The 14539-nt window shown below is 35.7% G+C and overlaps 1 protein-coding gene across 4 annotated transcripts; it reads left to right on the forward strand.

The window, feature by feature from the left end:
- The first annotated feature begins 1948 nt into the window (after window positions 1-1948).
- Window positions 1949-13597, forward strand: LOC100917463 (transmembrane and coiled-coil domain-containing protein 5B-like). Of its 4 annotated transcripts, none has more exons than XM_023500142.2 (12): window positions 1949-2144; window positions 2676-2722; window positions 3493-3642; window positions 4140-4257; window positions 4691-4741; window positions 5766-5840; window positions 7301-7357; window positions 8481-8540; window positions 9459-9523; window positions 10911-10953; window positions 12246-12289; window positions 13262-13597. In XM_023500142.2, the coding sequence occupies exons 1-12, from the start codon at window positions 2097-2099 to the stop codon at window positions 13428-13430; spliced, it is 927 nt and encodes a 308-aa protein (XP_023355910.2). In that variant the 5' UTR covers window positions 1949-2096; the 3' UTR covers window positions 13431-13597. The 4 variants fall into 4 exon arrangements, with proteins under 4 accessions (XP_023355910.2, XP_031807890.1, XP_023355906.2 ...); XM_023500138.2 differs by having other exon boundaries at window positions 1951-2144; window positions 13176-13597; XM_031952029.1 differs by lacking the exon at window positions 1949-2144 and adding an exon at window positions 2159-2226 and having other exon boundaries at window positions 2675-2722; window positions 13176-13597.
- Window positions 13598-14539: the final 942 nt, after the last annotated feature.

Below are 14539 nucleotides of genomic sequence, written 5' to 3' on the forward strand. Positions count from 1 at the left end.
ATTTCTTTTGACTTTATAAAATAAGCTAAAGAAAGAAATGTCAAAACACTTCAGCATCTTTGCCAAGAAACACCCCTCCCTCTCAAAAAAAAAAACGGTCATGAAGAATCAGACACAACTGAAATGACTGATTAACAATGAAAAAAGGCAATGGTAAAAAAAAAAATATGTTGCAACATATTACCAACAATGATTTGTGTGTGAGAAATGGCATCAAAGGCATGGAGGACAAATGTAACCAGGAAAAGTCATGGTCCAGGCATGCAGCAAGAGTGAATAATAACATGTGGAAGGTCTTAATGTAGCTCTGATATCTGCACAGCATTAAAAACAACAGAAAAAAGCTCTTCAAATTTGCTTGGTAGATACCCAATGGAAAACTTATAAGCTATACATAAAAGTCATACCAGATAAAAAGGTAATTATCAAAACTTTAAACCGAACCAGTGGAAGGATTGTTGTTGTTTAAAGATTTTTCATTGTGTCCAACTCTTTGTGATCCCATTAGAGTTTTTTTGGCCAAAATATTAGAATGACTTGCCATTTCTTTCTCCAGCTCATTTTGCAGATGAGGAAACAGTCAGTTAAATGACTTGTGCAGGTCACACAGCTAGTACATGAAGGAAGGAAGGAAGGAAGGAAAGAAGGAAGGAAGGAAGGAAGGAAGAAAAAAGGAAGGAAGGAAGAAAAGAAAGAAGGAAGGAAGGAAGGAAGGAAGGAAGGAAGGAAGGAAGGAAGGAAGGAAGGAAGGAAGGAAGGAAGGGAGGAAAAGGAAAGGAGAGCAAAGGAGAAGAAAGGAGAGGAAAGGACAGGAAAGGAGAGGAAAGAAGGAAGGAGAGAAGAAAGTTTCCCCAGTCTAAGGAAATAACCAGTAAGGCTGGGTTTATAATTTACATTCTTCTGCTCCATTCCCTTTCTCTTTGTTCTATCTCCCACTTTTTTGTGCTCACTTTACCCTCCTGAAGCTTGGCTGTGCCTGCAAAATGATGATGGGAACATCCATAGAAGATGTGTTCATGCAACCAGCATCAGTAAGCAGTCTGCTCTAGAAAAGAACTTACTTTCTTTAGTACATTTCAATAATCATTTACTAGATGCTTATTAAATCACAGACACTGCTATAAGAAACCTCTTGAACTAGCTGCCTAATCCCAAGCATTCCCAGTCATTCCCCAACTTCCCTATCGCCACCACACAGAACTCTTGGGTTCCTTAAATGACCACAGAACCTCATGATTTGTACTTAGGTATGGCAGTCTGTTCACCTGAATTCAGAACAACTAAGAAGTCAGACCTGTCTAACTGACCATTTGTTACAGCAGAGATTCAGCATCTGTTACCCTGTGTACCTTTATCTTCAGGCTGTGTACTCTACTCCCTACTCTTCCTACAGTGATAAGCCTGAGCTTTTGCCTCTATGACATGTTGCCCCACCCTATCTTGTGTGCCTGATTGTCCCTTTGCCCCTGGGAGAGCCAAACAATCTCTATAGAGTTACTCCTCTCAAAGATTGTGAACCATTCAAGGACTATGGGGATTCTAAAGCCTACTTTGGCTGCTAGAGGCTCCACAGGCCTCTGGGTTCTCATGAGTTTCTTAGGCTCTAAAGACTTCTATAAACTCTATCCAGTTTCTTAAGGCTCTAAAAGTTTCTTAAAGCTCTAAAGTCTCTGAGATTTTCAGAGGGACTCTGAAAATTTTAAACATTTCTCAAAGGCTCTCTGAAGGTTTCTACATGGTCTAAAGGTTTCAGATGGCTGAAAACCTGTGAAAAGTATGGGGGTAGTTTAGAAAGCTGTAAGATTTTTCTAAGCTCCAAGTGGAAGCTTTAAGTGGACAGGGTAAAGAGAAAGAGAGAGAGAAAGACAGAGAGAGACAGAGACAGAGAGACAGAGAACATGGAAGAAAGTAAAAGAAAAGGAAAGAAAGAAGAAAAAGAAAAGGAGAAAAAAGGCAGAAGGACAGAATGAAAGGGGAAGGAGGATGAAGGAAGGAACAGAAAGGAAGAAAGGGGCAATGACCAATGGAAATAAGTGGAAAGATATCTCTAAAGTTAGGACTGATGATATCTGGCTTAAATGTATAAGCCATGATGTATGACTGAGGTTACCCAGGACAACAGAGACATGGGAATATCAATTCAGGTAACAACAAGCACAGTGTTGATTTCCTCCAGGCAGCCATGCTCACCATTTCCATTTCTATCTCTCCAGGGCCTTAAAGAAGGCAGGTTAAATAGGAAATAAATTAGGCATCCAATGTTTTTTGTTTTGTTTTTAAACAACTTCCACCTCCTTCATTATCTTTTGTAACATTCTATAGGGTTTTATATTACTAAGAAGATTCTAGATAGGTCTACTATGGGACAGATACTTAAGTTTTTCCAAGGATTAGTTACTCTTAAACAAAGTGAGGCATGAAAGGGGTAAAGATAGAGTGTGGACCAGAAATCATTAGGCCTGGGTTTTAGCCTGGGTGGAGAACATGGAACTAAATAACCAAGTTTTGTCCCCTATCCTTTAGTAATGTTTGTATTTCTCTCTCTCTCTCTCTCTCTCTCTCTCTCTCTCTCTCTCTCTCTCTGTGTGTGTGTGTGTGTGTGTGTGTCTGTCTCTGTCTCTCTCTGTCTCTCTCTCTCTCTCTCTCTGTTTCTTTCTGTCTCTCTCTCTCTCCAGAAAAAAGCTATCATGGAAGAAATTATTCAAGGCGCACTGGATGATTTGTAAGTACTGAAAGCAATAAAGAGAGTTCAGTAAGGAAACATTCAATGAGGGAATTTTGAAATTATTTTGAAGCCTCTCTGGGAAGGAACTTTAAGCTTATCAAAATTTTTATTCCACACAAGACTGGACAAAGAATTTGTAGGCAGGAAAACCTCGACTTTCAGTTCTTACTTTTTTATCAAACCAGTGGTAGAGGAAGGTCTGTGATAGCTCTTTCTATAAGTCTACAGAGGGAAAAAGCCATTTTTTTTTTTACTGACTGGGTCAGAACAAGTTAGAAGAGTTTATAGGAAGAATTTCTGGAAATCTCCTTCCTGCCCACCTTGATAAGTGAGACCTGATTTTTTTTTAAATTAACTACAATGTACAAAAATATGAACTTATAAAATAGATGGATTCTCTTCAAGGTCCCTTTATTTAATTTTTTAAAAATAAGAATCATTTTAAATATCTACATTTCCTTTAATTTTTTATAAGATTTCCTATTTGTTATAGTTTTAACTAATAAAAATCCAGTTTGCACATAACATTTTAGAACCTATCATATAAAGTGAAAATACAGGCAAAATGGAGAATCTGGGATAATATTAGTGTATGTAACATAAGCAGGGGATTCTTTCTAGAACTATATTCTTCATATCGGAATAGCAAAATCTAATATATGTTGTTGCTTTTAAAACATATTTCACACATAGTAGACACTTAAGAAGTATTTTTCCTTTCTTTTAATTGAATTAACTTGGATTGTAATAATGATATATCCTGTTAGTTCTCAAACTAAGGAAATTCTGAGATTGGAGCAGGCAAAAAAGAATCTTGAAAACCTGAACTTGGATCTTGAAAGGGATATGCTGAACCTAGATGAGGCAAACCAGGCTCTTCTTGTGCAAATCCGAGAGAAAGAACTACAGATTCAAAGGTTAGAGTTTGGTTTGGGTAGGGGAAGGTGGTCTCTAGAGGAGGCTGTTCCTAGGGACAAAGCATCTGGGGAGATAGGAAGGATAAATAGAAGGAAGAGAAAGGACATTTCTCTGTATCAGTGATCATTTTTCATATAAATTCTCTTAATAGCTCTTACTCTAATTTCTTTCTTTAAATAACTGAAGACTCAAAATTCAGAGAATTCTGAGAGGACCTAAGAGATTTTAAAACACCTCCCCCCACACACACTCATAGTAGCCATTCATCTATATTCAGAGAATATAAGAATGTTGAATTTGGGGAATTAAATACCTTTTTATTGTTCTCATTCCTCAGAAACTCAGATTTCATTGGTCTATCTCTAATTTGAGGTTCATATTTTGTTATTACCAAAGCGTCTTTAGGTCTGACCCATGCTTTCCCCAGGATGGAGCTCTATAATTTCAGCTTAATCTTGAAGATTAGTACTTAGTTGTGTGATATTTTGTTATTCAGTCTAGAAAAAGAGATCACCAAGTCGATAGGCCTAGCTGGGGAAAGAGATGAATTTAACCTCACAGCATATGAGAGGGAGGAAGAACTGAAAAACCTGGAATTGGAAACCGCAAAACTGGTAAGAAAGGAGTCTAATGGATTTAGTTTATTACTATACTATTCTTCCCCTCTCTGTGGAATTTTTCCTGATTTCATAGATTCTAGAGCAAATTAACAGAAATGAAATTACAATTGTCTTCAGGCATGGAGGGAGCAGGGAAAGAGAGATCTGGAAATGGAGTTCTTGGCATTAATGAGATAAGAAATGTAAAAGGACACTTTGAGTCCTATAAGATTAAAGAATTATATAAAAATCAGTTATTGTTATTGTTGTTGTTGTTGTTGTTGGCACTAGAAATCCTAATGCCTGGGCTCTGTTCCCAGATCTTCTCTCATGTTATGTGGGGTCAGAGCACAGTTTTGTCATCTGACAAAAAATTTGGCAGGAAAGGAAACCAAGAGCAGATGGGAAGATATGAGCTGCCATGCTTTTTGTTTCTTTATTTCTGCAGGAAAGGAGTAATGAGATTCTGACTAAGAATGTGAATGAGCTGCGGGTGAAGGTAAGTCTCCTCTTAAGTTTCCCAAAGGTCCCCCATGTAAATATCCATAAGTAGACAGAGATGAGTACTGAGAAGGATTATCCCATTCAGAATGGAATCATATTTTGATGACATGTCTATTTCCCAAACCCTAATATTCACTCTTTATTTGTATATTTAGAATATATGACAGATAATTTTTAGAATCTATGCCCAATCTAAGGCATATTATCAGTGAATATAAAATGAACTCAATATTTTCCTATGATTGTATTAGGAAGGACTAAAGGGAAAAAAGGAAGATTCCCTAAAGAAAATTTCTAAATGAAGAGACATGTTTCCTGATATATTTCAGCATTCTTCTGTGTTGGGCTTAACAATTCATAGGAGTTTTGTGGCATAAGGCAACTGGACTACTAGTTTTGTTTGGTTTCCCCATCTCCCCATGAATGACTAATCCCTTTCCCCTCTTTCCAAGAGATAATTCTAATCTCTTTTTCTCCCTCCCTTTGATGTAACCTGTAACCCATGACTCAAGCTACTTAGAACAGGATAGCACATGTAGAGTACTTTGGGTCAAATAACATATCTCTTAAGTGCTTTGCAAATCTTAGACTTATGTAGATATCAACTGTATAAGTTGTATAAGCGTTTATGAACTCTTTGTGGCTTGGGCTTCAAAGGTTCAGGTTGTGGTCTCTAGGAAATATAGGTATTATGGTAAAAGTTATGTACAGCATAGTACAGTTACATATAGTAAAGCACAAGACTGGTTTCAACCAAAGCTTAGGATAAAATTCTAGCAAGAACAAGAATTGATAAGTAAATTGTTTCAAATAGTTACACAGAGCTAGATGTTTTTGTTAGGAAGGAGCTATCTTCTACTGGGTCTCCTATTAGGGACCCCAAAATAACTAAGCATTATCAACTATAGAAACCCATTTCCCTAACTTCAAATTTAAAAAAAAATATTATTCATTTTCTGAACTTTATGCTTGCATGATTATAGTTCATGTCTGACTATATTTCTGGATTGAAATTTCAGCTTTCCAGGAAAACACCAGAGAATTTGAAAGAAGTTGAAAAAGAAAATCTAAAACAGATGTTGGAGGAATCAAAGGTGACTGCAAACAACAAAAAATTCTCTGATAAATGTTTTTGTGTTTCTACATTCTCCAAATGACAACTTCTCTGGGTTCCTTAAGGTCATGTTGTTTTCAATGCTCTTATGGCTAACTATTGGGGTTGTAGTTAATTTCTACCCTCATTTAGAGACATTTCATCTGAAACGGATATCCATGCTCCCACATCTCCATGGGCTTCAAAAGTACACACTCAATATTTCACTAGTTAGTTCTTTCCACAATGATGTCCAAAAGAGCAGACATAAATCTTCTTAAAGTCCTCACAATCGATTAATCATTCAACAACACTAAATGTCTGCTGTAGGAAGTTATCAAGGTAAAAGATGATGGGGTCCCTTCCCTTCTAATGAAGGAGACATTAATTATAGCCTCAATTTCCTCATCTATTAAATAAGAAGATTAAAAATAATATTGCTGTTAACTGTGTGCAATATTTTCTTGGTTCTGATCATGTCACTCTTTATTATTTCATGCAAGTCTTTCCATGTCTTTCTAAGATCATTTCTTATAGCACAGTAGTATTTTATCACAATTATATAGCACATCTTGTTTAATCATTCCCCAGTTGATGGGCATTCCTGTAATTTCCAATTCTTTGCTACCATAAAGAGAGCTTCTAGAAACATTTTAGAACATATAGTTTCCTTTCCTTTACCCATAATCATCTTTGAAAATAGACCTAGTAGTGGTGTTGCTGGTAGTGGTATAAACAGTTTAATAACTCTTTGGGCATAATTCCAAATTGTGGTCCAAAATGGTTGGACCAATTCACAATTCTATCAACAATGAATTAATGTCCCAATTTTTTCACATTCTCCTTCAGCATTTGTTGCTTTCTTTTTCAATCACTTTAGTCAGTCTGGTAGATATAAAATGATATCTCAAGATTATTTTAATTTGCATTTTCCTAATCAATAATAATTTTAAGAGTATTTTTTCCTGTGACTATAAATTGTAAAAACTAAATGACTTCTTAGGTCCTTTCTAGCTCTAAACTTATGACATTATGACATATAAACGCAAAGGATGTATAACCAACTACAGTCATTCAGAGTAAATTCTAGTATAACCCATAGCTTATAAGCCTATGCTAAGAAGACTTTTTTAGGTTTATAAGAAATAGGACAATTTAATTGTTCCCCTTTATTAGGATGGCATTGTGAAAAAGTAACTCATCAGGTCCAACTGTTTTGATTTACTTTATCTCTTCCTTTAAAAAGCAAAGAATACTATTCACTTTTCAAATCTATGGGATTTTAGAGGGCATGTAATAGTTGCTCTGTGGAATTTGAAAAATAGGATATTGGGTATTGAGAAGAATAAAACATGCTTTTAGAGTCTCTGAGGTGAAAATAAGAGATTTTCACAACTGTTCATTTTTCTTCTTGCTGCATATCACCAATGCTCTGTGATTATTTTTTTTCTTCTTTCATAGGTGAGATTACAAAAAGCCACAGACTTCTGTACAGAACAGGAAAAGGAACTGGCTAAGGTAGTGTCAATGACCTTAATATACTTTCACACCACCCTCTTTCTCTTGACTATCTGGCTTGGGATCCCAAAACTGCTCAGAGCCAAGCCCACAGGAAAGACCTGGACTGATGCATGGAGAAGCTCTGACCAGTGTGTACTATATAATTGGAAATGTCTAAAGGACAGAGACTATGTCGTCTTTATCTCTTTAAATTCTTAGGAGCAGTTGGAATTGCTACTAATAGTAACTACCACCTCTAGGTAGAAAGAGGACTGGAATTGCAATCAGAACTGAATTAAAGGTTCTAGCTCCTATGCTTACTACGTAAGACCATGAGTAAATCATTTAATGAATCTGAGACTCAGCTTCCTTGGCTATCAAGAGAAAATAATATTAATCTCCATACTAGAAAGAAAGAAAATACCAATCCCTTGGAATGAGGAAAGTGCATTTATAAATTTTGAAATACTCTATAAATACATGAAATTGTTTATTACCTACTAAATAAATGAAGAAATGAAAGTCAGAATGACTTGGTCCAGACTTAAAACAGGAAGATATGGGTTTAGTTTCTGCCTCTTGACAAATATTAGCTGTGTGTCCTTTTAACCTCTTTGTGCCCTCATATAACTCTTATTAGACTGTAAGTTACAAAGAATTAGTGGAAGGAGTTTTCACACTGGGAATTTTCCCCACTGTGAAGAAATAACAGGCTTGAAGGAAAACAAATCAATACTTAATAGTACTTTTTGGTTTTTCTGAATCTAATGCTTAAGATGAAGAAAGAAGGATGCTGGATCAAATACTCTGGCTTTTCTTCTCTTTGAAACCAGGAATAAATATTGCAATACACCATTACAGTATCCATTGGCACTGGACACACACAGTGGCTAAGGTTTTCACTTATTTTCTTATTAAAGTATTGTTCCTTTTACTATTGCTTAGTTTGCTTAGAATGGGTCATGAAGAATAAAATAATCTCATCTGAGGTAAAATAGAGCTTTTTAAACTCTGTAATTAACTATGATGGAAAACTGTGAGAAAATCATAATGGTCGTTTTGCATAACATTTGCATGTCATTCTTATTTCTGAACTAACTCATTGAGTTTAGTTTGTTTAAAAAACATTCTGGTTTTCTAGGTAATATCTGAATGCCAATCTGTGGACCAACTCTGTAAAGACCAGGCTTACTACATAAAGGTATTAAATCTGGGGATTTTGATAAACTTTGAAAACTCATTATAAGTCGATATTAAGACACAGCAACCAAAAAAATCACAGAAAGGTAAAAAGGCTAGAACTGGAGAAATGATAATGCCTCTGACCCTGATCAGGCCAGACAGACCAGATGATGTTCTTTTTTTGGCACTATATTTATGAAAGATACTGACTAATTGGAATAGATTCACAGAAGGGTGGCCAGGATAATGAGATAAGAGACCCTTTAATAGGAAGTTCATTTGAAAGTACTAAGGGGTATTTATCTTGAAAAAGAGAAGACTTAGAGGAAATGAAAGCTATAGGAATGACAGGTAGAAGTTATTGCAAATTTTCACTTTTAAAACTCCCTAGCAATTGGAGTTGTTGAAAACAGACCTGACTGCCTTGGAAAGTAGAGAGTTCCCTTTTACTGGATAGAGATTTTCAAGTGGAGGCTGCTTAATCATTAAAAATATTTGTTTCTATCCACAGAATAAATATTAGATTTTAATTCTCATATTAATTCATTCATTCATTCTATGAACTTCCCCAATAGTTAGTCAAATTTCACACGGCTGCAGAATTAAATAAAGCCCCATTTCTCTTATAACAATTCTTGGTTTAATAGTGAAATCTTTGGTGTCCCATTGGTCTCACTATGTGAAAATCTTTTAAAATACACTCTTCTTCTCACCAATATTCTCCTTTATTCTCTTACCTAATCTGTATATAATAAGTACATACCTATTTCAGCTTTCTGCAAAGCTTAACTTTTGGGGAAAGGAATCAAAAAAGAGCTTAGGATTGTTTGATTTGCTCATTTTCATTATAATTAAATAACTGAAATTTTCTTGTATACATACATATATATGTATATATGTATATACATATATATGTATTTTTAATTTCCATGAACAGAAATACCAAGAAATCCTGAGGCTGATGGAGAATGATAGGGAGATGCTGCTCCTTGAGACAGAAATGTGAGTTTTGTCAATTAGTTGGGCCTTCTTAGTTTTGAGTCAAATGCATAAAAACCTATGAAAGTTCATACATCAAAGAATCTTAATGTTAAACTGAGCCCCTATTCACAGGAGGCACTTAGTATTTGCTGAACAAAACTGAATTTCCAGTGCACTATTTTTCTACTACATCTTTAAGGTATGATGTTGATCACCGGAGGGGACTCTATATTTTCTACGTTGAGGAAAGGATTAAGAGAAAAAGAAGGAGCTCCATGAAACTGAATACATGATACTCATGATAAGTAATGGTATAGTAGAAAGAACACAGAGCTCTGGAGTCAGACAACCTGGGTTTGAATCCTACCTTTAATGTATTTAACCTCTGTGACAATTAAGTCATTTAAATCCCCTGGATCTTATTTTCCTCAGAAGTGAGATGATGAGGGATATTGGACTTTACTGATTTCCTCCATATCTATGAAATAGATGAAATCAAATAAAATATTATATATATTTTATAAATCTTGAAGTGTTATATATGTTAGCAATTATTATTATGATTAAAATATGGAAATTGCATGGACTATTTCTGATAGGCCTATATTTACATTTTCTATTTTAAAATTTTTTATTATGAATTTAGTCAACATAAACACAAACATTAAAATATTGAAAAAAGCAAAAAGAAGATAGTATTTGAAACTGAACTGTTATTTTTCCTAAAAACTTGGCTAGTCTTTCTGAATTAAATTATCTACTTTAAATTTAATATAATAAAACTGCCTTTTTATCTGTGGCCCCTTCTGAACTTCCCTCTTCTCTCCTTTGTATAATTTCTAACATTTCATTGATAGTCTTCTTTTTTTTTTTTTTTTGTATTTATCACAACCCATTAACCTCTTCCCATGTAGAAATACTGCCTTGTAAAAAAAAAAAAAAAAGTATCATATTTGTAAAGCATTTTGCAAACTTTAAAGTACTTAAAAATATTTGTTGTATTTCTTATTACATTGCACGACTTAGTAAATAAATAGTGTTGACCTTGAACCCAGGTAGACCTATGTAAAAATTTTGTCTCTAACTGGCTGTGAAGGACCCTTAATAAGTTGTTTAGCCTTTTAATAGTTCTGAGGAACCCTCTAGCATTATAAGGTGCTAACCTACATTGGTGGTAAAGGGAGTTTCCTCATCTGGGATTTTTCTATGCCAATGAAATTTATTATTATTTACATTTTCTTGAACTCATACTTCAGTCAGTCTTTGGCATAGCTATTAATAATCTGATTAGATTAATAAATTTGACCACTAGAAACCATTTTTACAGCAGTGACTTGTGTCAATGTAAATACTTGAAAGTTCTTTAGACATCTCTGAACATAATATTTGTTTTTGTTTTTCCTTCTAGAAAAAAAGCCCAGAGCATATACAGTAAATCTGATTTGATTCTGGTAAGTGTCCCTTTGTCCTAGTTTTATGCTTCTCTGCTCCATCCCCTTTGTTCATCTACACTTTCTTAGTGCGTAAAAAGAAAGCAATATAAAATAGAGGTTATTTGAACCTATTTATGAGCAAATAGTACAAAACTCTAGATGACTTCTTAAACAACTAAATTCAACAAACATTTATTAAGTGCCAAAGACAAAAAACAGGCAAGCAAAGAAATCTCTGCACAGAGGGGAACCTATACTCTACTTGAAAGAATATGAAACTCCATGCATAGAGATAAAAATGCAAGGTAATTTAAAAGATAAAAGAATGAACATTAATAGAGAACTTAAAAGGAACTTCAAGATGTTGGAAAGTTGAAATGAGGAGGGAATGAATTCCAGAAGTGGGAGTTTAAAGTTGTACAATTATTTTCTAGGATGTAAATTTAGCACAAATAGGTAGTTTAGGCTCCAGTTGAAATGCACCTCCCTTCATGATTCCTCTGATTCTTGGAGACTGTCAATCCTTATTTCTAGGCCAACAAAGACATTCATAACACCTCAAACTCACCTCTACCCTGAACCTTTTCCCAACCAAATTTAAAAAAGGAAATAGGTCCTACAACTACAGTTGATGGTACCAGCTTCAACCAAGCTCTCTGCCTAAGGCTCAGGGACTCACTTGCACTTTATTCTCTTCTAGTGCTCACCTGATTTATACCAGTAGTAGTCCCTACTCTCCAGGGTTGAAAGTTCTCTAGCAGAAGTACTAGCGTTGTCTACTTCTACTCATTTTTACTCGTTCCCTGAAGTAACTAGACACGCAATCTCTAGGTGACTCCAAGTCGTCTCTTCTTTTACTGTGTTCTGCAGCAACTAGTCCAGTCAATGAACAACCTTTTCTTAAATGTTTACTGTCTGTTGGTCATAGTTCTAATTTCTAAGCACTAGGCATAAGTAATGGAGAAAAGAAAGAAGGGATGGAAGAAAGGATGGAGGGAAAAAAGAAAAGGATGGAACAAAGGGAAGGAAGGGAAGGAAAAGAAAGGAAAAAGGGAGGGAGAGAAGGAAGAAGGAAGGAAGGAAGGAAAGAAGGAAGGAAGGAAGAAGGAAGGAAGGAAAGAAGGAAGGAAGGAAGGAAGGAAGGAAGGAAGGAAGGAAGGAAGGAAGGAAGGAAGGAAGGAAGTGAAGGAAGGAAGTGAAGGAGGGAGGGAGGGAGAGAGGGAGGGAGGGAGGGAGGAAGGAAGGGAAGTAAAAAGAAAGAAAAATAATTCTAAGACCATCTTCTCATTTTGTATCTATTGCTTTCACAGGAAGAGAACTTATTCAAAAAATTGCAAAGACATTTTTGGTTCAGGTAACTGGAAAAGGCTTGATTTAACTAGCCCAAAATACATTAGCCTGGGGTAAGGGATACCTCAGATATGGGATGCTTTTATACAGAAGACCAGGAGGAATATTTGGCATAGACATAACAATCCATTAGTCACAAAGCATTTTCCAACCCCCAGAATTCTTGGCCCACCATGCCCACAGTTAATGCCAGAGTGGAAGATGTGATACATGTCTTTGCTAGAAGCTGCAAAACAAGATAGACAGGATAAGATTATGGTTCTTGTTTAATCCTGCACAGTCCTAGTCCTTTAAGTAAAGGATTCATTTAAGTGACTTAGCTATAAATTTTGCCTAGTGGAAACTTAGGGTCAACTTGGACCAATTCTTGGTGTATAAGGTTACCTTACAGTTACATTTTTAACAGTGCCATGATATAACACTGTATCAACCTTTGTAAATCATAATTTGAAAACATCCTACACCACTAGTTCTCAAGCTTTTTGGTCTCAGGACCCCTTGGCACGCTTGAAAATTATTGAAAACAAGCTTTTGTTTAAAAGGGTTATGTCCATTGATATTCATAATATTTAAAAATCAAAACTTTCTTATTTTTATTATGAAAGCTGCTTAACCTTGCCAACTCTCTCCAAAAATTTCAGAGACCACTCCTGGAGGTTCCCCAGACCCCACTTTGAATATCATTGTTGTACTCCAATGAAAATCATCACCTTATCAATAATTTACAGTCTCAGAGAATGTAGCCTGGGCCATTTTGAGGTTAAGTAACACAGTTAATATGTCACAGACAGGACTTGAATGTTACTACCTCCCAGGCTGGCTTTTAATTATCTGCTATGATAAATCTCTGAAACTTTGGTTGATGATAACCTGCCCCACTCTTTTTTCAGGATTGCCCAGTTTGTCTTCTTGATAATCCTGTTCTTCACGAGGATGCTGAGCTTTGGGTTTTTGTATCTTCATTTAATAAATCCAGATTTTGTCCTGAACAATCTGCCCAAGATTATGGACAGAGACACCTTGTGGAGACTGAGGAACTTTCTACTTCCATCTCTCAATCTCCAAGCAGAGGACTTTTTGCCACACTAGTTCAAGGTCAGGCCCTTCTCTTCAGAAGGTCCCAAGCCTCTCCCAAACAGAAGTGACAAGCAGTCACACCCAGACTTTGGGTGAGAATGGAAGGGTCACAAGGTTGGACAGCAAGAGTTCTCTTCAGAGTTGTTCACAGTGCCCTGGTCCTCTGTCCTCTGTATTCATTTTCTTTTGATTCCCATTATGATTTCTCTCTTCTAATAAAAAACATGATCATTTAAAATCATTTGATTTGAATGTTTAATTGATCCTTTGGTATTGCCTAAGCTACATATACTTGGGGCAATGATGAACGTCAGTATAAGGTTTGAATGTCATGACAGAACTTATCCTGTATAAAAATTCAAGGACTTTGTAATTCCTCCCTTGATTGATTGGATCTGACTCCCCAGATATATGCTTTTATTTCATCTCAGTGCTCCCAATTCAATTCAATTCAACAAAGAGTATAGGGCCTAGTTTACAATTCTACATTAGTAAATTGCTTATTTTCCTTCCCCCTTTTTCTTTCCACATCTGTTAGGAAGAAAATAAATAGCCAATGTTCTGCTAATTGTTTTTTGAAGGGTTGCCGGCTAAATTAATTTGCAATAAAGTGTGAATAGTTGTCAGAATGTACTGTCTGTCACAACCCATTCTACCTAAATTGGAACCTAGAAGACTTTTAAATCAGACTGGCTTAGGACACTAAAAGCAACAAGCCTTTATGACAAGTGCACTTTGATTTACAAATGGGAAAACAGATAGTCTGACACCAGATAACTGGAGAAGTACAAAGAATACACCTGGGGAGATCACAGGGATTTTGAGTGTAGTGATTGTTGTTAGGATACAATAAGAGAAGGAAAAGAGTGGAGAATGGTCTTGCAAGGGGACTGCCTTTGACTTAATGTCTCCAAGCTCTTTTCAATTCTCTATTTAAGGATGGAAATTCCTGAGTCCAAAGAGTTTGAGTATATAAGTGAAAGATTTATTACATGAGAAATAGAGTTTTTATTCAGGTGTGTTATAATGACTTTTCATCTCTGATTGTGTCCCCGGAAGAGGGATCCTAAAAATTGGTCAATGAGGTAACCTGTCCTAGGAATATGGGATAAGGGAGTTCTAGCATGGAGAGGATTACAGCAATTGCAGTTTTCAGAAAAAGGCAAGTTAGAATTGC

This window comes from Sarcophilus harrisii, chromosome 2 (genome assembly GCF_902635505.1).
Source record: "Sarcophilus harrisii chromosome 2, mSarHar1.11, whole genome shotgun sequence".
Taxonomy (NCBI): Eukaryota; Metazoa; Chordata; class Mammalia; order Dasyuromorphia; family Dasyuridae; genus Sarcophilus; species Sarcophilus harrisii.

What these genes read in the sequence shown, in the direction of transcription:
- LOC100917463 (XM_023500138.2), top strand. Translation starts at nt 2,097, where the DNA reads ATGACTGAGGTTACCCAGGACAACAGAGACATGGGAATATCAATTCAG. An exon ending in CAAGGCGCACTGGATGATTT is followed by an intron (nt 2,723 to 3,492) that starts GTAAGTACTGAA and finishes ATATCCTGTTAG; the next exon opens with TTCTCAAACTAAGGAAATTC. An exon ending in ACCAGGCTTACTACATAAAG is followed by an intron (nt 8,541 to 9,458) that starts GTATTAAATCTG and finishes TTCCATGAACAG; the next exon opens with AAATACCAAGAAATCCTGAG.